This window comes from Schistocerca gregaria, chromosome 11, assembly GCF_023897955.1.
Source record: "Schistocerca gregaria isolate iqSchGreg1 chromosome 11, iqSchGreg1.2, whole genome shotgun sequence".
Classification (NCBI taxonomy): domain Eukaryota; kingdom Metazoa; phylum Arthropoda; class Insecta; order Orthoptera; family Acrididae; genus Schistocerca; species Schistocerca gregaria.
Window position 1 is genome coordinate 134,558,237 of NC_064930.1, and position 22,025 is coordinate 134,580,261.

General features: G+C 42.8%; 1 protein-coding gene across 3 annotated transcripts in view; it reads right to left on the reverse strand.

The window, feature by feature from the left end:
* Positions 1-22,025, reverse strand: part of LOC126295471 (treacle protein-like) — a 270,716-nt gene that overhangs the window by 98,552 nt on the left and 150,139 nt on the right. For all 3 annotated transcript variants that reach the window (XM_049988006.1, XM_049988007.1, XM_049988008.1), the window contains one exon: positions 9,078-9,437. In XM_049988006.1, coding sequence (XP_049843963.1) covers positions 9,078-9,437 — 360 coding nt within the window. The remainder of the gene's footprint in view (positions 1-9,077; positions 9,438-22,025) is intronic.

Here is a 22,025-nt window from a genome sequence, read left to right on the forward strand (position 1 = left end):
TTTATATTAACTGCTTTCTCCAGAGCATTTGATTGGATTATGTTTCCCAAGTATTTAAATTTTGCAACTTTCTTGATCTTCCCATATTTTGATTTTATCACTTTAATATTGGTCATATATATGTTTTTTTTCCCCAAATGGAATTTGTAGTTCATTTTTTTCTGCTCTTTCATGGGAAATGTATATCTGTTTCACTGCATCTTGTAAGTCCTCTGGTAATATTGCTAAATCAGCAAAAGATAAGCAGTCAATTTCATGGTTCTCTCTTTCTTCCATGTTTGAATTTATTTATTCCCTTTTCTTCTGTTCATTTTCTTCATTCTCATACTACTTTCAACAAAACATTTGTTGGGCAGCAACACAACTGAAAGCTCCCTGCATTTTGGTTTACTATGCGTGGTGTTCAGTAAGTAATGCAACATTATTTTTCTCAGCCAATTTAAGTTGAAAAAAATGTGAATTTTTTTTGTAGGACACCATGGGATATTTCCACTCCAGTCCATACAGTTTCGTGAAATTCAATAGGTTGTGGCACTATGTACAGCCATGAAAATAACTTCTGTAATGGAGGTGCACTCCAAACAGAGGGCTGTCGTTGAACATTGCAGGTATTCATAGGCGCTTGCAGACTGTCTACAGAGACATAGCTGTGAACAAAAGTGTGGCGAGTCATTCTATATAGCTGTGATTCCTGCAATGTGAGAACAAGCGGGCATTCTGATTTGAGGTGACTGACAGATCACAATCAAATATCTCACTGCTCAACTGGACATCTCTAGTGCTGGACTAGTGCTGAAACACTCATCCAGCAGTCGGGGTACTCAGAGAAAAGCGCAAGCTGGGTTCATCACCACCTGGCAGGAAGCCACACAGAGCAACAAAGTACTATCCTAGTGGAGTTGTATCCAAAACTGTGAGGAATGATATGCTGTATTGGAATCCTGAATGAAAACAAGAAACTTTCAGGGGAGGAAAAAACCACACACATGCCGAAGAAACTGGTATAGGCAGGCGTATTCAACTACAGACATGTGTTAACAGGCAGAATATGGAGCTGATATCGGCAACATTTATATGAGACAACAAGTATTTGGTGCAATTGTTAGATCGGTTACTGCTGCTACAATCACAGGTTATCAAGATTTATGCGAGTTTCAACACAGTGTTATAGTCAGCGCACGAGCGATGGGACAAAGCATCTCCGAGGGGTAGCGATGAAGTGGGTATTTTCCCATACGACCATTTCACACATGTACCATGAACATCAGAAAGCTGGTAAAACATCAAATCTCCAGCACTGCTGCAGCTGGAAAAAGGTCCTGCAAGAACAGGATCAATGACGACTGAAGAGAATCGTGCAACGTGACAGAAGTTCAACCCTTCTGCAAATTGCTGCAGATTTCAATGCCGGGCCATCGACAAATGTCAGCGTGTGAACCATTCAACGAAACATCACCGGCTTTTGGAGCTGAACACCCACTCGTGTGCCCTCGATGACTGCACGGCACAAAGCTTTACGCCTCACCTGGGGCCATCAACACCGACATTGAACTGTTGATGACCGGAAACAAGTTGCCTGGTTGGACGAGTCTCAAGTTGTATCAAGTGGATGGACGTATACGGTTATGGAGACAACCTCATCAATCCATGAACCCAGCATGTCAGCAGGGGACTGTTCAAGTGGATGGAGGTTCTGCAGTGGTGTGGTGTGAGTGAGGTTGTAGTGACATGGGATGCCCGATACGTCTAGATATGACTCTGACAAGTGACATGTCTGTAACCATCCTGTCTGATCACCTGCATCCATTCATGTCCATCGTGCATTCTGACGGACTTGGGCAATTCCACCAGGGCAATGCAACACCTTATAGATCCAAATTGCTACAGAGAGGTTCCAAGGTACTCTCTTCTAAGTTTAAACACTTCTCCTGGCTACCAAACTCCTCAAATATGAACATTATTGAGTATATCTGGGATGCCTTGCAACATGCTATTCACTTCAGAAGAGATCTCCATCTCCTCGAAGTGTTATGGATTTATGGACAGCCCTGTAGGATTCATTGTGTCAGTTCCCCTACTTCAGACATTAGTCAAGTCATGCCACGTCATGTTGCGGCACTTCTGCATGCTCATGGGGTCCCTACATGATATTAGGCAGGTGTACCAGTTTCTTTGGTTCTTAAACTTACATATGAATCAACAGTTCCAGGTTATGAAGTGAAGTGATACTGCCACACTGATCTGAGCAGCAATTGTAATACACTACCAGTATCTTGTCTACAGATGTGTTCAATAATTCATGGTCCCACTAACAGTCATTGCAGTTATTACAAAAATGCCCTCTCAGTCCCCCAAGAATAATGCCAAAATCTTGCTGCGATATTTCAGTGAATACTTGAAAGCAAAAAGTCACCTAACCTTTGTATTTCCTCCATCATCTCTTTACAACAATAATCTGCACACTGTTATAGTGGTGTGCACATGAGAAGGTGGTCGGTTGGACATTGCACACTGGCAAGGGGCAGTGTTCCACATGGCAATCCCGCCAATAGCATCACACTGCCATGTCTGCCTGCAGCATGTGCTTAGGGGTGCATGCAGAATATGTAGCACTGATTTTTCGTGTCTTTTTAGGTATGGTGAGATTATTTACCATGGGATGGTATAAAGCAAAGATGACAGATTTTAACATTAAGAAGCAACAGAGATTTTTTCCCGAGCGTATAAATTCTACTAGGTAGAATCAGAAGCAGAAGCTGTTCCACTTATCCAGCACTGCCAGTTACTTGGGTAGCCAATAGAGTCCTGCATGACTGAGTATGTGAGCATGAAGAGAAAGGTGGTAGGAGCACAGCCTAACTGGATAGGCTACCCACACCAGTTAATGTTGCCGATCACAGAAACCGTGTCCGAATCTTAAGTAATGTCCACCAAAGACAATATACGTGGCTTTATCCATGTGCAACTACTGTGGCACAGGCTCTTTACTCGTGGCATGGCTGTCTGTAATCAGGCAGCATGAGGAAGCCAGTGCAGACGTGTAGACATTTAAGAAATGGGAGAACATAGATAGCAAAATTTGGAATAAATGTCTGTTCGCTGTAGACAAAAACGGCAAAGTCTCCTCCGTATGTATCATGTATAAACTGTGTTTGCAGTCCAGAACTTGGGAACGCAGTTGAAAGAAATCCCACACAGATAAAGTTCCGTAACGGTAGCAGCAATAATGAAAAATAGTTTAACAGAAAAATGTGTTGCAGTGTCTCCCAAAGATGAGACCTTTTAAGGCTGTTTCTAATAAAGATTTCAAAGTATCAGAACAAGAAGTTAAGTTCACATTACGAAGAAAAGGAAAAGGTTGGGATCAACCACACACCAAGATGCCTTCCATTATCGCGGAATTATTAATAAAACATCTGCCGCAATAGTTGATATGAGGACTTACACAGAATCAGATGCATTATTTGACACAGCACATTACAGAAACACAGATTAGTCTCTGGTGAAGGTTTTACTTACAAGTAAATTGTCAAACATTAAGAAGATGGAAGTAAATATCACGAAGAAAATATAAGAGAGGGTGGCTGTCTGCCACTTTCTGGCTGACATGTTGCATAACTCGGTTTTTGTCTCTGACCAGAGCACCAATACAATAAAAACCTAGAAAGTCACAAAAGATTTCTTTGTGATGCTTATAGTATTGATGCAGCACTTAACCACATTTTCGAAGAATGCAGCTTCTTCTTGAATGGTGCCACGAACAATGCAGGAACAACAAATACTGCACAATGCATTGTACGGTACATGAGGAAAAATGGTTGCTCTTACCTCATCATCTTTGAAATGAGATCAGTACGTGCTGGAACAGCTTGTACATGATGCTGGAGCCTTACTCAGTGTATCAAAGTTTCTGTGTTAGTGATGGAGAGAAGTCCACTTGCAGAATAAAGGAATGTGATGATGGGCTTTCAGAAAAAAATGTTGATCTCCTGGAACCAATTAAAGAGGGGACAAGTGAATCAGAAAGGGGGTGGGAGCACTACAATCAAGTTAGTTTTTCTTTGGTTACAGAACAAATATTCAGTGTCCATGAAAATGACTGAGATATGAGTTAAATTACTGAAGCCCGAAGCACTGTTCTGTATGACGTACACTAACAGATAAGTATTTTTTAGTAAGAGGTAGAAAGGATTAAAAATTGGGCTCTGTATTTTGTACATGGGATGATTGTAATTACTTCAAACCATGAAACTGCTACTTTCTTTTGGTTGCCTTTCTATTTTGACAATCTGTTTGACATAAGCAGGAAATTCTTAGCGATATGCTACAAAACATGCTAGTTTTGTAGGTAGGCCTACTACATGTAATCATTGCTCATAAGGACCGAGAAGGTAAGACACAAAAAATTATGGCTCCCCCCTTGCTCTATTTCTGAGTGGAATAGGAATGGAAATGGTAAGCAGTGGTTCAGGGTACTCTCCGCCAACAGCATACGGTGGCTCGCAGAGCATAGATGTAGATGTAGAAAAGCACGAAAAATACACTGCAGCTGTTTATTCGTTCGTTTCAGAAGTTTGGATTTTTTATTGCAGAAATACACACATCAATAAAAGTTTTGCATCACCCCAGTTTTCAGAACTCCTGAAAATAGACGTTGACTGTGGATATTGTATCAGAGACACAGTCCCTTTGACTGCACAGAGGTGTAACTAAAACCGCACAAAGATGTAAGCAACCATCCACGAGCAGCGCCTATTAGATGGATGGGGTCCAACAGCTGACCAGTTCCAGTCATTCCAGCAGGAAGGAGGTACACGGCTTGTGTTGTCCGTAGTTCAACCGTGCCTAGACAGTCAATACCGCGGTTCAATGGCGACCGCATTGTTACTTTGTGCCACGAAGGGCTTTCAACAAGGAAAGTCTCCAAGCGTCTCGGAGTTAACCAAAGCAATGTCGTTCACATGAAGGAGATACAGAGAGATTGGAACTGTCGATGACGACACGCCTCGCTCAGGCTGCCCGAGGGCTACTACTGCAGTGGATGACCGCTACCTACGGATTTAGGCTCGGAGGAACCCTGACAGCAATGCCACCACGTTAAATAATGCTTTTCGTGCACCCACAGGACGTCGTGTTTCAACTCACACTGCATGCAATAGGCTCTACACGATGTGCAACTTCACTCCCAACGTCCACGGTGAGGTCCATCTTTACAACCACGACACCGTGCAGCGCAGTACAAATGGGCCCAACATGCCGAATGGACCACGTTCTCTTCACCGATGAACTACATATGCCTTCAACTAGACAATCGTTGGAGACGTGTTTGGAGGCAACCCGGTCAAGCTGAATGCCTCGGACACACTGTCCAGTGAGTGCAGCAAGGTCTGGATGCCTCGGACACATAGTCCAGTGAGTGCAGCAAGATGGAGGTTCCCTGCTGTTTTGGGGCGGCATTATGTGGGGCCGACGTACGCTGCTGGTGATCATGGAAGGCACCGTAGTGGCTGTATGATACATGGCTGCCACCCTCTAACCGATAGTGCAACCACATGAGCAGCATATTGGAGATGCACTTGTCTTCAGGGACAACAATTCGTGCCCCCATCGTGCACATCTTGTGAATGACTTCCTTCAGGATAATGATATCAGTCGACAAGTGGCCAGCACGTTCTCCAGACACGAACTCTATCGAACAGCCTGGGATAGATTGAAAAGCCCTTTTTACGGACGACGTGACCCACCAACCACTCTGAGGGATCTACGCTGAATCACCATTGACAAGTGGGACGATCTGGACCAAAGTGCCTTGATGAACTTGTGGGTAGTATGCTATGACGAATACAGGTATGCATCAATGCAAGAAGATGTGCTGCTGGGTATTACAGATACTGGTGTATATAGCAATCTGGACCACCACCGCTGAAGGTCTCACTGTATGGTGGTACAACATGCAATGTGTGGTTTTCATGAGCAATAAAAAGGGTAGAAATCATGTTATGTTGATCTCTATTCCAATTTTCCGTACAGGTTCCGCAACTCTCGTAACTGAGGTGATGCAAAACTTTTTTGATGTGTGTACATAACAGTACTACCTTCCTATACTCTACAGTAATGTATTTTAATCTTTCAGGTTTACAGATCACTCCCAGCTTTGTTGAAGTTGAAATCAGACAAATATATGAACAGCATCTCTTCTTATAACGAGGTTCATCAATTCACTGAAAGATTCCTCATTCCTTAACAAATTCTGATAGTCATCCAGCTATGCTGCAAGTTCTTTTAGCATGGAAGTATGGTGATATGTTGAACACCTTCCAAGTTGCCTTTTCACCCATTGCACGTCCTCTTTTTTTTCTTTTTGCAACTGGAACCACAAACCAAGTATGTGCCGACATGTTCACTACGCAGGCAGAGTTCTAACTGTATGTTCCGGGAATAAATACTGTGCTGTTCTTGGTGTCACAATTTCTGACAATACGTTGACAGAATTTTATTGCACAATAAATACTGAACGTGGGACGGTCCCTTACTGGATGTGTGTACAGTGTGGTGTTATATATGTGTTGTGAGATTGTGATGAAAGAAGGGAGAGGATGAAACATAATGGAGCACATCGCCTACTCCAGTCAACAGCTATAAGGAGTTCACCGACCTGAAAATCGGGAGGGGGTTACGTAATTAGCTGTGATTATCCAAACAACCAGACACGTGAGGACAGCTGATGACACTGTACATAAAATAGCTTACTTGCTCACTATCACTCATCACAACGAAACTACAGTATTGAAATAAAGCAAAGCAAAACGTGCAATCAAATCGAACACGAACTTTTGGCACTATGCACTCGCATAAAATTTTATGCATATTTACTCAGAAATAAATGCTTGCCGAAGGACCTTATTATGAAACAGCGGGTTGTGACATGCCTGGATTGGGATGTTCAATACTTGTTTGTTTCCATTCCTAGAATAAGAAGTAATCAATATACATTACAGCAATTCTCGATAGTAATTCTTTGACTGACATGTCAAGATGTTTCTCAAAATGTTTCACAAAAAGAATGTCATCTTCCATCCATGGATTCCCATCTGAGTTCACAAAGAACTTCCACAATTATGTCAATGTGTAGTGTCTGTTCTTTCAGACACGACTGATTTCACGTAATGTCCCATAGCAGCTGACAGCAGTGATTCCCTTCAACACTGGCATGTTGATCAAACCTACCAATAACAAATCTAGCAGCACCCCTCCAACCTGCTTCAATGTCTTTGTTTAACCCAAGCTGGTAGGGATCCCAAACACTCTAACAATACTTACGAAAGTGTCCCACCAGTGTCCTATACACCATATCTTCCGTAGATGAGCTGCACTTTGCTAGAATCCTTCAACCAAACCAAAGTCGAGCATTTTCCTTCCCTACAACTGACCTTACGTGCTTGTTCGATTTCATATATCACTCTCCAACATTACACCATTACACCAGAGATGGTCTACACCAGTTTCCCAATGTGTGGTCCGCAGACCCCTTAGGGGTCCACTAGCTTTTTCTAGTGGGTCAGTGGCCACCCTTCACGAAATCGTGTAAAATAATGAGTAAAATTATTGAATAAAAATGTGAAAATCAAATTCATCACTTTTTTTTCATGTGAAATAATGTACTCTTACTTCAGGTGTATTGCGGTTCCTAAGTGAAATGCATACTCCGTTTACTGCCAGAGAATGCGGCTTCTCTGATCGACTGTTTCGCAACAATACGGGGGTCGTCTGTGCGCCGCCTCACGGCAGTAGATGCACTGAAGCCTTATACGCATGCACAGGGCGAGCTTTGTCGACCAATCACAGTACTCGCTGCCACGTATGCAGCCCCAGGCATCATTAAATGTTAAACTTGCTTTGCACTACCGATTTCGTAAGTCAATTTTTGACCTTCATGTTTTTTCATTCATCTCTAAACCAAAGACTATTGATACTTTGGGGCGGGGGGGGGGGGGGGGGGGGTGTCATTGGGAACAGACTAGGTGTCCACCATGGATTTTCGACTGAAGAAGGGGTCCACCAGCTGAAAAGGTTGGGAAGACCTGGTCTACACTGTTCTAGAATTCTCCCACTACATCAAAGTCGAGTATTTTCCTTCTCTACAACTGACCTCAAGTGCTCGTTCTACTTAATATCACTCTCTAACATTACACTTAGATACTTAACTGACATGACTGTGTCAAGCAGCATGCCACTAACAATATGTTCAGACACCATAGGATTATTTTTCCTGCTCATCTGCATTAACTTAACTTTTCCACATTTAGAGCAAACAACCATTCATCCCTCTAATACAGAGCCTGCTGAACTCGTCCTGTATCCTCATAGAGTCATCAGCAAACAGTTGCAGACTGCTGCTCACCCTAATCGCCAGATTGTTTGTGTGTGTATAGAGAACAAGAACAGTCCTACCAAAATTCCCTGGGGCACTACTGACAGTACTTCAGCCTGGCGAACACTTGAATTTAATACTTAAAAAAGTGTTTGAGGTGTTCACATAGGTGGGAACCTGTACCACAAGCCAAGACCTTTGTTGGCAGTCTGCAGTGTGACATGGCGTCATATGCTTTTCAAAAATCTGTTGTCCTCTACCTACAGTTCACAAAGCATTGTGCGAGAAAAGGGCGAGCAAAAGTTTGCAGCATCAATGCTTTCTGTTGAAGAAAAGCACAGCTTCAACCAGATTTTTGTAATTCCCCGAGCCTTTCAGAATTTCCCAAGATTTCCCTGACTTTTCCAGTAAAAGTCACTTTTCCAAGTTTTTCAGATAAGTTGCCACACTCTATTACAAGAGGTTACATTCATTTGGCTACAAATACTGTGTGGCTACAAATACTGTGACTGAACAAGGTGTAATACTCTTGAAGATATCTCTAACCTAGTAAAGTGCTGGACACAAAAGCTGAGATGTAATGCACATTTATGAAATTCGGACACACAATCTCCCATTTCCTTGCGTCTACCCTCGTGCAGCCTTTCCTTCGGACTTTTCACCCGGAATACACACGCCGAGACGAGGCAGAACGAAACACACTCACCTGACGCCACCTTCCGTGTGGATGCAGCGTGGTCCCGGAGGGGCAGGGGTGTCGGCCCGGCGTTCCCACGACTTGCGGCGCAGGACTGCGCACACCCCACGGTGCCGGTGGTAGCGCCACGTAGCGCGCAGCTTCTCCTCCGCATCGTACTGGCTCCGCTGTGGTGTGCCCCGTCCGCTGCTCCTGCCAGGGGCCGTGTCCGAGGTGGAAACCCGTTCCGACGGGCCCGTCCGCTCCGAGTTCTCTTCCCCGGCCTCTGCCGCAAGCTGACGTTCCTTTGCCGCGTCGGCTTCAGCCTGGCGTTCCAGTTTCAGCTCGTGTAAGTACCTGCGTCGACCCTCGCGCAGTAGGTGTTGTAACCTGTAAAAACAAAATTCACAAGCAGTCAGAAAATTGGCAGTCCACACCAGTGTTTGCTGATAAGGCATACTGGGTGAATCCTAAGGTCTCTGAAAAAAGTAATGCTTCTCGTACCACCATTCACAATATTTTTCTATGGTCTGTTACAAATGTAAACAGTGCGATGTGACGCTTATCAAAAGTGGTTTCTTATTACAAAATATTTCATAGTTTTCGTCCCAAAGCCTTTGATACATTTTGCTGTCAGCAGACACTTGCATGAGTACCGCGCTTTGTTGTTGTAAATGAAACATTTTCTTTGCAACTTAAGTTTTATTTTGGTGTTATTCTCCCATTTATGTTTAATGTTGCAGTATTATTCTGCAGCATTGGGCTAAAGTAAAATTCTTCATTACAGTACCAGTGCTTGTTGTAGTTGTCTTCAGTCCTGAGACTGGTTTGATGCATCTCTCCTTGCTACTCTATCCTGTGCAAGCTCCTTCATCTCCCAGTACCTACTGCAACCTACATCCTTCTGAATCTGCTTAGTGTATTCATATCTACAATTTTTACCCTCCACACTACCCTCCAGTACTAAATAGGTGATCCCTTGATGCCTGAGAACATGTCCTACCAACCGATCCCTTCTTCTAGTCAAGTTGTGCCACAAGCTCCTCTACTCCCCAATTCTATTTAATACCTCCTCATTAATTGTGTGATCTACCCATCTAATCTTCAGCATTCTTCTGTAGCACCACATTTCGAAAGCTTCTATTCTCTTCTTGTCTAAGCTATTTATCGTCCATGTTTCACTTCCATATGCGGCTACACTCCATACAAATACTTTCAGAAACGACTTCCTGACACTTAATTCTCTACTCAGTGTCAACAAATTTCTCTTCTTCAGAAACACTTTACTTGCCATTGCCAGTTTACATTTTATATCCTTTTATATCATTTTATTATATAATGAGTATTTAGTTGGTGAGAGCCTTTTATAAGCACGTTACTACCTTTTTTTTTTTTTTTTACCTAAGGCCATAGTGCCCAAACAGGTAAAGCCCAGCATATAGGTTTTAATCACTCGTCACATTGTACCTAAGTCATGTTATGAACAGCTTACTATGTGTGAATTCCTGACTTCCATATATGAATAAGAGTAAATTATAATATGTAGTTTTGTATGACGCTAATATGGATAATGTTTTACTCTGTAATTGACATACTTCATAGTATGTATAGTATGCATACCATTTAAAGTAAGTGTACGTGAAAGTGTTCTTTGCATGGGTATTTGATTAGCAGTAATAGTAAAGTTGTATTGTTGTAGTAATGAGTGGTTATCCCGTGGGACTGTATGTGCACTGCTGGGACAGTGCTACCTAGTGGTCGGTTGTGAACCACTTGAATTGCAGGAGGTAAACCGGTGCGGAATAGGGAAGTGTGATGCCGAGCGTTGTAGTTCAACAGCGGTCACGTACCAAATAGTTTTATCTTGTGAGTTCGGTGGAAAAGAATGACCAAGAGAGCAATTGTTTTTTATTTTTGTGACAATGATTTGGTATCAGCTGGTCTGCCTCATGTATCATTATATCCAAATGGTTTATAAATGTTAAGCTACATTCAGGTATGTAGTACTGTACAAATAGTAATGTATATAGTATAGCTCATGTAAGTCCTCCCTCAAACCTGTCATGTTGTATCTTCGCAGATCCGATGATAGCACCTTTAGTGTCTTGAAACCGGTTATCTAGTTAACAGTATTTAAGCGATCTTGGTTTTTGAATTATTTCTCCAAGATTTAAGTGTAGCCCTTCAGGCTTTCCCGGCGATCTAATGACGTCTTGGGTTGCTGGGTGTTCTGCCAGATATTAACGTTGTTCTTGCACGATATTTTGGTTATGCAGCTCGTAACCTCCTACATCTAGACCCATACCCCTGTGGTGCAGGGTACCTTGAGTACCTCTATCGGTTCTCCTTTCTATTCCAGTCTCGTATTGTTCGAGGAAAGGAGGATTGTCAGTATGCCTCTGTGTGGGCTCTAATCTCTCTGATTTTATCCTCATGGTCTCTTCGCGAGATATACGTAGGAGGGAGCAATATACTGCTCGACTCCTAGGTGAAGGTATGTTCTCGAAACTTTAACAAAAGTCCGTACCGAGCTACTGAGCGTCTCTCCTGCAGAGTCTTCCACTGGAGTTTATCTATCATCTCCGTAACACTTTCGCGACTACTAAATGATCCTGTAACGAATCACGCTGCTCTCCGTTGGATTTTCTCTCTCTCTTCTATCAACCGTAACTGGTACAAATCTCACACTGCTGAGCAGTATTCAAGCAGTGGGCGAACAAGCGTACTGTGACCTACTTCCTTTGTTTTCGGATTGCATTTCCTTAGGATTCTTCCAAGGAATCTCAGTCTGAAGTCTGCTTTAACGACGATCAACTTTATGTGATCATACCATGTTAAATCACTCCTAATGTGTACTCCCAGATAATTTATGGAATTAACTGCTTCCAGTTGCTGACCTGTTATATTGTAGCTAAATGATAAGGGATCTTTCTTTCTATGTATTCGCAGGAGATTACACTTGTCTACATTGAGATTCAATTGCCATGTCCTGCACCCAGCGTCAATTCGAAGCAGATCCTCCTGCATTTCAGTACAATTTTCCATAGTTACAACCTCTCGCTATAGACCCTACAGCACCATCATCCGCAAAAAGCCACAGTGAACTTCCGATGTCATCCACAAGGTCATTTATGTATATTGTGAATAGCAACGGTCCTATTAAACTACCTTGCGGCACACCTGAAATCACTTTTACTTCGGAAGACTTCTCTCCATTGAGAATGACATGCTGCGTTATGTTATTTAGGAACTCTTCAATCCAATCACACAATTGGTCTGATAGTCTATATGCTCTTACTTTGTTCATTAAACGACTGTGGGGAACTGTATCGAACGCCTTGCGGAAGTCGAGAAACATGGCATCTACCTGGGAACCCGTGTCTATGGCCCTCTGAGTGTCGTGGACGAATAGCGCGAGCTGGGTTTCACACGACTGTCTTTCTCTAAACCCATGCTGATTCCTACAGAGTAGATTTCTAGTTTCCAGAAAAGTCATTATACTCGAACATAATACGTGTTCCAAAATTCTACAACTGATCGACGTTAGAGATATAGGTCTATAGTTCTGCACATCTGTTCGACGTCCCTTCTTGAAAACGGTGATGGCCTGTGCACCTTCATCAGGTGCGACCTGAGACTGCTCCTCGAGTGGACCTAGCCCTGTCTATGGCCTTCCCCCTCCACCAGCAGTTGCAGGCGTTCCTTCTGTGGTCCGCGCCTCTGCTCACTGCAACCCGCTGCCGTTCACTCTTCCGTCCGCTGCCATTCTGAGCATTCCCTCCGCGGTCTGTGCCCATCGGACCCGCTCCTCGGGTTCCATCTTTGCCTTGGTGTCTTTGGAGTTCGGTCTGGGTTGCCAGGCGTTCTCCCTGCGGTGCTTTCCCGCTCACTGTGGTCTTCTGGACGTGGCAGAGGAAGTCAAGAGACTTGCAGGGCTTTAACTGACACAAGGCCTCCAAAATCGATCATCACAACTGAAGAGAGGAACGCACTTACGGATCTCCAGGAAGACGACAGTACTGTAGTACTGCCAGCAGACGGGGGAATTCTACAGTCATTCTGCAGTGGGTGGATTAGAATGAGAAAAAATACACCAACTTCTAAAGGACCCCGCATATACAACCTCAGAGTGTGACCCTACTGACAAGGTGGACGACAAGACTGGGGCTCTTTTGAAGGAGGTGGGGATGCTCGATAAGATCGTCAGACAACTCCGGGCAAAAGCACCAGCACCACCTAGACCGTATGGTTTGCCTAAAATACACAAAGAGGGCGTGCCCCTAAGCCCAATTGTCAGTAATATTGGGGCACCTATGTATGCAACTGGAGAAGAAATAAAAACTTTGAGGTTCGCAGATGACATTGTAATTCTGTCAGAGACAGCAAAGGACTTGGAAGAGCAGTTGAACGGAATGGACAGTGTCTTGAAAGGAGGATATAAGATGAACATCAACAAAAGCAAAACAAGGATAATGGAATGTAGTCAAATTAAATCGGGTGATGTTGAGGGTATTAGATTAGGAAATGAGACGCTTATAGTAGTAAGGGAGTTTTGCTATTTGGGGAGCAAAATAACTGATAATGGTCGAAGTAGAGAGGATATAAAATGCAGACTGGCAATGGCAAAGAAAGCGTTTCTGAAGAAGAGAAATTTGTTAACATCAAGTATAGATTTAAGTGTCAGGAAGTCGTTTCTGAAAGTATTTGTATGGAGTGTAGCCATGTATGGAAATGAAACATGGACGATAAATAGTTTGGACAAGAAGAGAATAGAAGCTTTTGAAATGTGGTGCTACAGAAGAATGCTGAACATTAGATGGATAGATCACATAACTAATGAGGAGGTATTTAATAGGATTGGGGAGACGAGGAGCTTGTGGCACAACTTGACTAGAAGAAGGGATCGGTTGGTAGGACATGTTCTGAGGCATGAAGGTATCATCAATTTAGTACTGGAGGGCAGCATGGAGGGTAAAAATCTTAGAGGGAGACCAAGAGATGAATACAGTAAGCAGATTCAGAAGGATGTAGGCTGCAGTACTTACTGGGAGATGATGAAGCTTGCACAGGATAGAGTAGCATGGAGAGCTGCATCAAACCAGTCTCAGGACACAAGACAACAACAACAACAACAACAACAACAACAACAACATGTATGCAACAGCCAGGTACTTAAAAGATCTGCTGTCTCTGTGTGTGGGGAAATGTGTCCACCACATCCAAAACTCTGAAGACTTCCTGAAATGCCTCGAGCAACTACGAATCACAAATTCTGACTTCGTGGTTAGTTTTGATGTGGTATCACTGTTCACTAGTGTCCCACAGAACGAGCCACTGGAACTGATTGTGGAAAAATTTGACGGGGCTCTGTTGGCCCTGTTCAGGCATACACTGACATCCACGTATTTCCTGTGCGGAAACCAATATTTCGACTAAACTAAAGGTGTAGCTATGGGTAGCCCGTTGTCGCCTGTGGTTGCCAACATGTTTATGGACAGATTTGGGGAGAGGGTATTAGAGATAGCCAGATATAAACCCACATGTTTTTTCAGGTACGTGGACAACACCTTCGTGATCTGCCCTCATGTGAAGGACAGGCTCGATGAGCTCCTTTAACATCTTATCTCCTGCCACCAAAATACCAAGTTCACCATAAAACTGGAGAAGAATGCCCAGCTGCCATTTCTGGATTTGCTAGTTAAAAGGAAAGCAGATGGATCAATTGGCCACAGTGTGTCTCGAAAACACACACACAGGGATTTACAGGTATATCTGCCGGCCAGCAGCTGTCACCACCCTGCGCAGAACGGGGTTCTTAAGACATTGGTCCATAGAGCACTTATGTCAGACTGAGAGTGTCTACCAACGGAAATATAGCATCTTAAAATAGGGTTCTGCAAAAATGGATATACTACCAAACAAATTGAGATGGCTCTCCAACCAGTCACTACGCCACAGGTTCCAGAAGCAGAGCAAGATGAAGCAAAGAATGTGGCTTATTTACCCTATGCTGGTTTTATTTCTGCCAAAATCAGTAGGATCCTCCGTAAACACAACATCAAGAGTATTTTCTGTCCATCCAACAAGATTGAGGGACTGGTGGGAAATGTTAAAGATGACCTGGTGTTACGGAAAGTGGGCATTTACAATACACGTTGTCAATGTGGCATGTCCTACATTGGCCAGATGACAAGAACAGTGGATATCAGGAACAAGAAACATCAGAGGCACACCTGATTAAGACAGGTGACGAAATAAGCCATTGCTGAACACTGTCTAGAACTAGATTGTGCCACGAATTATGATCAAACCAAGATTCTAACACAGACACCCAGATTTTGGGACAGTGTTATAAGGGAATCGATAGAGATAAAAGTAAAGGAAAATCTCACGAACCTCGACATGGGGTACCACCTAAGCAGAGCTTGGGATCCTGCTCTGGAATTGTTAAAGGAGCAAGGGGGCAGCTACAGCACTCCACGAATAGAAGAACTGAAGGTGTGGAAATACAAAACGATCCCAAGACAGAGTACCGGGCTCTCCGTACCGAAGATGGAACAACTGGGAGTGGGTCCGACAGGTGCGGACCACAGAGGGAACACCCAGAACCGCAGCGGACCGAAAGCTGAAGATCGCAGTCAGTGGGAGAGGACCACAGCGAGAACACCTGGCAACCCAGACAGAAGTCCAAATGCACCCGGCCAAAGATAGAACACCGAGGAGCGGGTCTGGTGGGCACAGGCCGTAGAGGGAACACTCAGAATGGCAGCGGACCCAAAACGGAATGGCAGCACGCCATCAAGTCGCAGTCAGTAAGTGTGGACCACAGACGGTATGCCTGCAACTTCCAGTGGAGGGGGAAGGCCACAGACATAAATACTGGACCAGGTCCACTCAAGGAGCAGTCTCGAGTCGCACCTGATGAGGTTACGAACTACGTTACCGAAATACCACACAAGAATGACGCTGATATCCAGCAGAACACCCGATAACCCAAGATGCCAAGATTTAAGTGGTTTGAATGTGGTGTTATAGTTGGAGCACCCAAAAGATTATGTGTAATTGTCTTTCAATTTTGCCTGTCTGCAGCTTAGTATGTCATCTTTACAGTAAATAGCAATCCATCATTTCCTAAAGTATTGTTAAAATATGCACAGTATTTCACAATGACCTTTCAGCCATACTATAACTGGTAAAACCTTTAAAACAGTGTAAGCAAATTGAGATTATCAAAGTACAACTTGCTTGATTTAGACGCAGAACAAGGTGAATGCGAGTGAAGAATACCCAACACACACACACACACACACACACACACACACACACACACACACACACACACACACACACAAATATATTTTGTTTTGTAGGTTTTTTCATGTTTTGTCCTCCTTTTCTCAAGCTATCTCTTTGAATAACTTTCTTCTGGACATTTCTGACATTTTGACCACAATTGGAAGAAGGTACTGCAGACAGCCAATTCACAAACCCTGCCAGGCGGTGAGTAAACTCTCACATTTTTTTGTGTTCTTACATTTGCAGGCTTTGGTTATCACTTTAATCTCATTTCTATTTCCGGGCATCAGAAGCACTGCTGCACTACACTCCTTTCGACAACAATGAATAACAGGCTGTATTTTTTTTATTATAATTTTTTTTATTATTTTTGTTAACTATTACTGTCATATCTCTTCTTACTGTCTTTAAAGTAATTCTCTGACTATGGTGCACTTTTTCACTCATTTTCTATAACAGTCAACAGTTCCTCTGAATCTGAGGAATCAGAAAGTGACACTAAAACAGTTTGGAAAAGAGTGCACTTGTTGTTGTTGTTGTTGTGGTCTTCAGTCCTGAGACTGGTTTGATGCAGCTCTCCATGCTACTCTATCCTATGCAAGCTTCTTCATCTCCCAGTACCTACTGCAACCTACATCCTTCTGAATCTGCTTCGTGTATTCATCTCTTGGTCTCCCTCTGCGATTTTTACCCTCCACGCTGCCCTCCAATACTAAATCAGTGATCCCTTGATGCCTCAGAACATGTCCTACCAACCGATCCCTTCTTCTAGTCAAGTTGTACCACAAACTCCTCTTCTCCCCAATTCTGTTCAATACCTCCTCATTAGTTATGTGATCTACCCATCTAATCTTCAGCATTCTTCTGTAGCACCACATTTCGAAAGCTACTATTCTCTTCTTGTCCAAACTATTTATCGCCCATGTTTCACTTCCATACATGGCTACACTCCATGCAAATACTTTCAGAAACGACTTCCTGACACTTAAATCTATACTCGATGTTAACAAATTTCTCTTCTTCAGAAACGCTTTCCTTGCCATTGCCAGTCTACATTTTATATCCTCTGTACTTCGACCATCATCAGTTATTTTGCTCCCCAAATAGCAAAACTCGTTTACTACTTTAAGTGTCTCATTTCCTAATCTAATTCCCAAAGCATCACCCAATTTAATTCGACTACATTCCACTATCCTCGTTTTGCTTTTGTTGATGTTCATCGTATATCCTCCTTTCAAGACACTGTCCATTCCGTTCAACTGCTCTTCCAAGTCCTTTGCTGTCTCTGACAAAATTACAATATCATCGACGAATCTCAAAGTTTTTATTTCTTCTCCATGGATTTTAATACCTACTCCGAATTTTTCTTTTGTTTCCTTCATTGCTTGCTCAATATACAGATTGAATAATATCAGGGATAGGCTACAACCCTGTCTCACTCCCTTCCCAAACACTGCTTCCCTTTCATGCCCCTCGACTCTTATTGTGGTGTCACTGCCAGACACCACACTTGCTAGGTGGTAGACTTTAAATCGGCCGCGGTCCGTTAGTATACGTCGGACCCGCATGTCGCCACTATCAGTGACTGCAGACCGATAGTGACTGCAGACCGAGCGCCCCCACACGGCAGGTCTATACAGACAACCTAGCACTCACCCCAGTTGTACAGCCGACTTTGCTAGCGATGGTTCACTGACTTCTACGCTCTCATTTGCCGAGACGATTGTTAGCATAGCCTTCAGCTACGTTATTTGCTACGACCTAGCAAGGCGGCAGTATCCGTACTATTGATATTGTGAATCATGTACCATAAAGAGCGACATTCTCCATTAATGGATTAAAGTTAAGTATTCCACCAGCTACGCCCGTTTTTCTCAATTTTAATTCCCTTGTCATGTTCCAGACCTCACTCCAGCCTGCTTGAGCTGAGACGCGTGCATTTCGGCCTCCTTTACTACACGGTTGACTCTCCTGCCAACCACAACACATATAACTGCCATTTGGCTTCTATACAAATTGTAAATAGCCTTTCGCCCCCTGTATTTTATCCCTACCACCTTCAGAATTTGAAAGAGAGTATTCCAGTCAACATTGTCGAAAGCTTTCTCTAAGTCTACAAATGCTAGAAAAGGAGGTTTGCGTTTCCTTAATCTAGATTCTAAGATAAGAATTATTATATTATATTTTTCTTGAAGTCTGAGGGTATTTCGCGTGTCTCACACATCTTGCTCACCAGATGGAAGAGTTTTGTCAGGACTGGCACTCCCAAGGCCGTCAGTAGTTCTAATGGAACGTTATCTACTCCCGGAGCCTTGTTTCGACTCAGATCTTTCAGTGCTCTGTCAAACTCTTCACGCAGTATCGTATCTCCCATTTCATCTTCATTTACATCCTCTTCCATTTCCATAATATTGTCCTCAAGTACATCTCCCTTGTATAGACCCTCTATATACTCCTTCCACCTTTCTGCTTTCCCCTCTTTGCTTAGAACTGGGTTTCCATCTGAGCTCTTGCTGTTCATACAAGTGGTTCTCTTTTCTCCAAAGGTCTCTTTAATTCTGTAGGCAGTATCTATCTTACTCCTAGTGAGATAACCCTCTAGATCCTTACATTTGTCCTCTAGCCATGCCTGCTTAGCCATTTGGCACTTCCTGTCGATCTCATTTCTGAGACGTTTGTATTCCTTTCTTTCTGCTTCATTTACTGCATTTTTATATTTTCTCCTTTCATCAATTAAATTCAATATTTCTTCTGTTACCCAAGGATTTCTAATAGCCCTCGTCTTTTTACTTTGATCCTCTGTTGCCTTCACTACTTCATCCCTCAAAGCTACCCATTCTTCTTCTATTGTATTTGTTTTCCCCGTTCCTGTCAATTGCTCCCTTATGCTCTCCTTGAAACTCCGTACAACCTCTGGTTCTTTTAGTTTATCCAGGTTCCATCTCCTTAAATTTCCACCTTTTTGCAGTTTCTTCAGTTTTAATCTACAGGTCATAACCAATAGATTGTGGTCAGATTCCACATCTGCCCCTGGAAATGTCTTACAATTTAAAACCTGGTTCCTAAATCTCTGTCTTACCATTATATAATCTATCTGATACCTTTTAGTATCTCCAGGGTTCTTCCACGTATACAACCTTCTTTCATGATTCTTAAACCAAGTGTTAGCTATGATTAAGTTGTGCTCTGTTCAAAATTCTACCAGGCAGCTTCCTCTTTCATTTCTTACCCCCAATCCATATTCACATACTACGTTTCCTTCTCTCCCTTTTCCTACTACTGAATTCCAGTCACCCATGACTTAAATTTTCGTCTCCCTTCACTATCTGAATAATTTCTTTTATTTCATCATACATTTCTTCAATTTCTTCGTCATCTGCAGAGCTAGTTGGCATATAAACTTGTACTACTATGGTGGGCGTGGGCTTTGTGTCTATCTTGGCCACAATAATGCGTTCACTATGCTGTTTGTAGTAGCTTACCCACACTCCTATTTTTTTATTCATTAATAAACCTACTCCTGCATTATCCCTATTTGATTTTGTGTTTATTACCCTGTATTCGCCTGACCAAAAGTCTTGTTCCTTCTATCACCGAACTTCACTAATTCCCACTATATCTAACTTTAACCTATCCATTTCCCTTTTTAAATTTTCTAATCTACCTGCTCAATTAAGGGACCTGACATTCCACGCTCCGATCTGTAGAACGCCAGTTTTCTTTCTCCTGATAACGACGTCCTCCTGAGTAGTCCCCGCCCGGAGATCCGAATGGGAGACTATTTTACCCAAGAGGACGCCATCATCATTAACCATACAGTAAAGCTGCATGCCCTCGGGAAAAATTACGGCTGTAGTTTCCCCTTGCTTTCAACCGTTTGCAGTACCAGCACAGCAAGGCTGTTTTGGTTACTGTTACAAGGCCAGATCAGTCAATCATCCAGACTGTTGCCCCTGCAACTACTGAAAAGGCTGCTGCCCTCTTCAGGAACCACACGTTTGTCTGGCCTCTCAACAGATACCCCTCCGTTGAGGTTGCACCTACAGTACGGCTATCTGTATCGCTGAAACACACAAGCCTCCCCACCAACAGCAAGGTCCATGGCTCATGGGGAAGGGGGGGGGGAGTGCACTTAAGTGACACATTTGACTGGAAAGAAACTGATTTCCAGCCGTTAAACCATTACTTTGAAGACTCAAGTTCAGGACACGAATGTCAACCAGATACTGACCCAAGCATTCTTTCAGTTTTTGTGATATTTATGTCTGAAGAACTATTTGAATTTATTGCAGAAAAATTGATCTTATGTTTACACCATAGAAAATAAAATACAATCTGTGAATTCTCGACTGCCAAAGTGGAAAGACACTGGATTTCAGGAAATGTATAGTTTTGTTGCTATTTGCCTTCTAATGGTACAAGTTAAGAAGTTAAAAATAAGTGATTATTGGCCCAGAGATACACTTTTGAACACAGCACTTCTGAAAATGCTACACTTCAGTGGTATCTCTACGAGTACTGGACACGACAGTCTACTCAAAATTGGGGAATTTGCTGACGAAGTTCTTACGACATTTCGTAATTCTTTTCATCCACATCACAAGCTCTGTATAGATGAAAGGCTCTTGCTGTTCAGAGGACTTTTATCTTTTAAGCAGTTTATTCCAACCAAGCAAAGTAGATTTGGAATAAAGACATTTGTACTGTGTGACCATCAGAGTGGGTATATTTTGAATTTTATTGTATATACAGGCACAACAACAGAAATTGGTTTTCAGAATTTAGAGAAAAGTGGCAATGTAGTGGCAACTCACGGGACTGTATTTGTAACGGTGTCATATTCTTTATGTTGATAATTGGTACCCCAGCCCGGACCTGTCCGTCTGGCTTCACAAACATGGAACAGCCGCATAGGCACTGTTCGTAAGAATAGGCGCAACATACCAAAACTGTAGAAGAAATTAAAACAAGGAGAAACTGATTTTAAGTCCACTGACAAGACCCTATCAAGTGGTATGATATGAGAGAAATGTGCATGTTTACCACAAATCACACACCACAAATGGTTGACACAGAGAAGACTGACAGAAATACTGGCAGAAACCACAATGTATTGCGGATTACAATTCATGATTACAATTCAAGTATGAGTGCAGTTGACTGTTGTGACATGTTACTGAGCTCAGTGGGATCAGTTTATAAGACTGTGAAATGGTAGAAGAATTTTTTTTTTCACCTTCTCCAAAATGCTCATGCTGTCCACCAGCCAGTGATAGGGTGGAAAATGGCACTCGCAGAGTCTCCGTTTCTCTCATAAGGGAGACTGTAGAAAAATATGCTACAGAATAGAAAAAGCGTAGTGAGGGGAAGGGGGCACTATGACAACGAGAATCCTCTGCGATTCACAGGGAGAAGTTTTCCAGCTGCTATTGTGAGTGAACATTTGCAAAAAAGTATGCTAATGTGCAGATGCGTTGTCTGCAAAAAACAGAAAGTGCACCAGGAAACTAGATACCAATGCAAAACTTGCAATGTTCCGTTATGTGTTGTACCCTGCTTTGAGACTGATCATAAAAAGAAGTATTACTAATCACTGGGAACTAAATCTGAGAAAATTTATTGACACTTCTGAATGAATTACTAAAAAAAGGGGGGCAAAAACCGTAAAAAAATTATAAATCT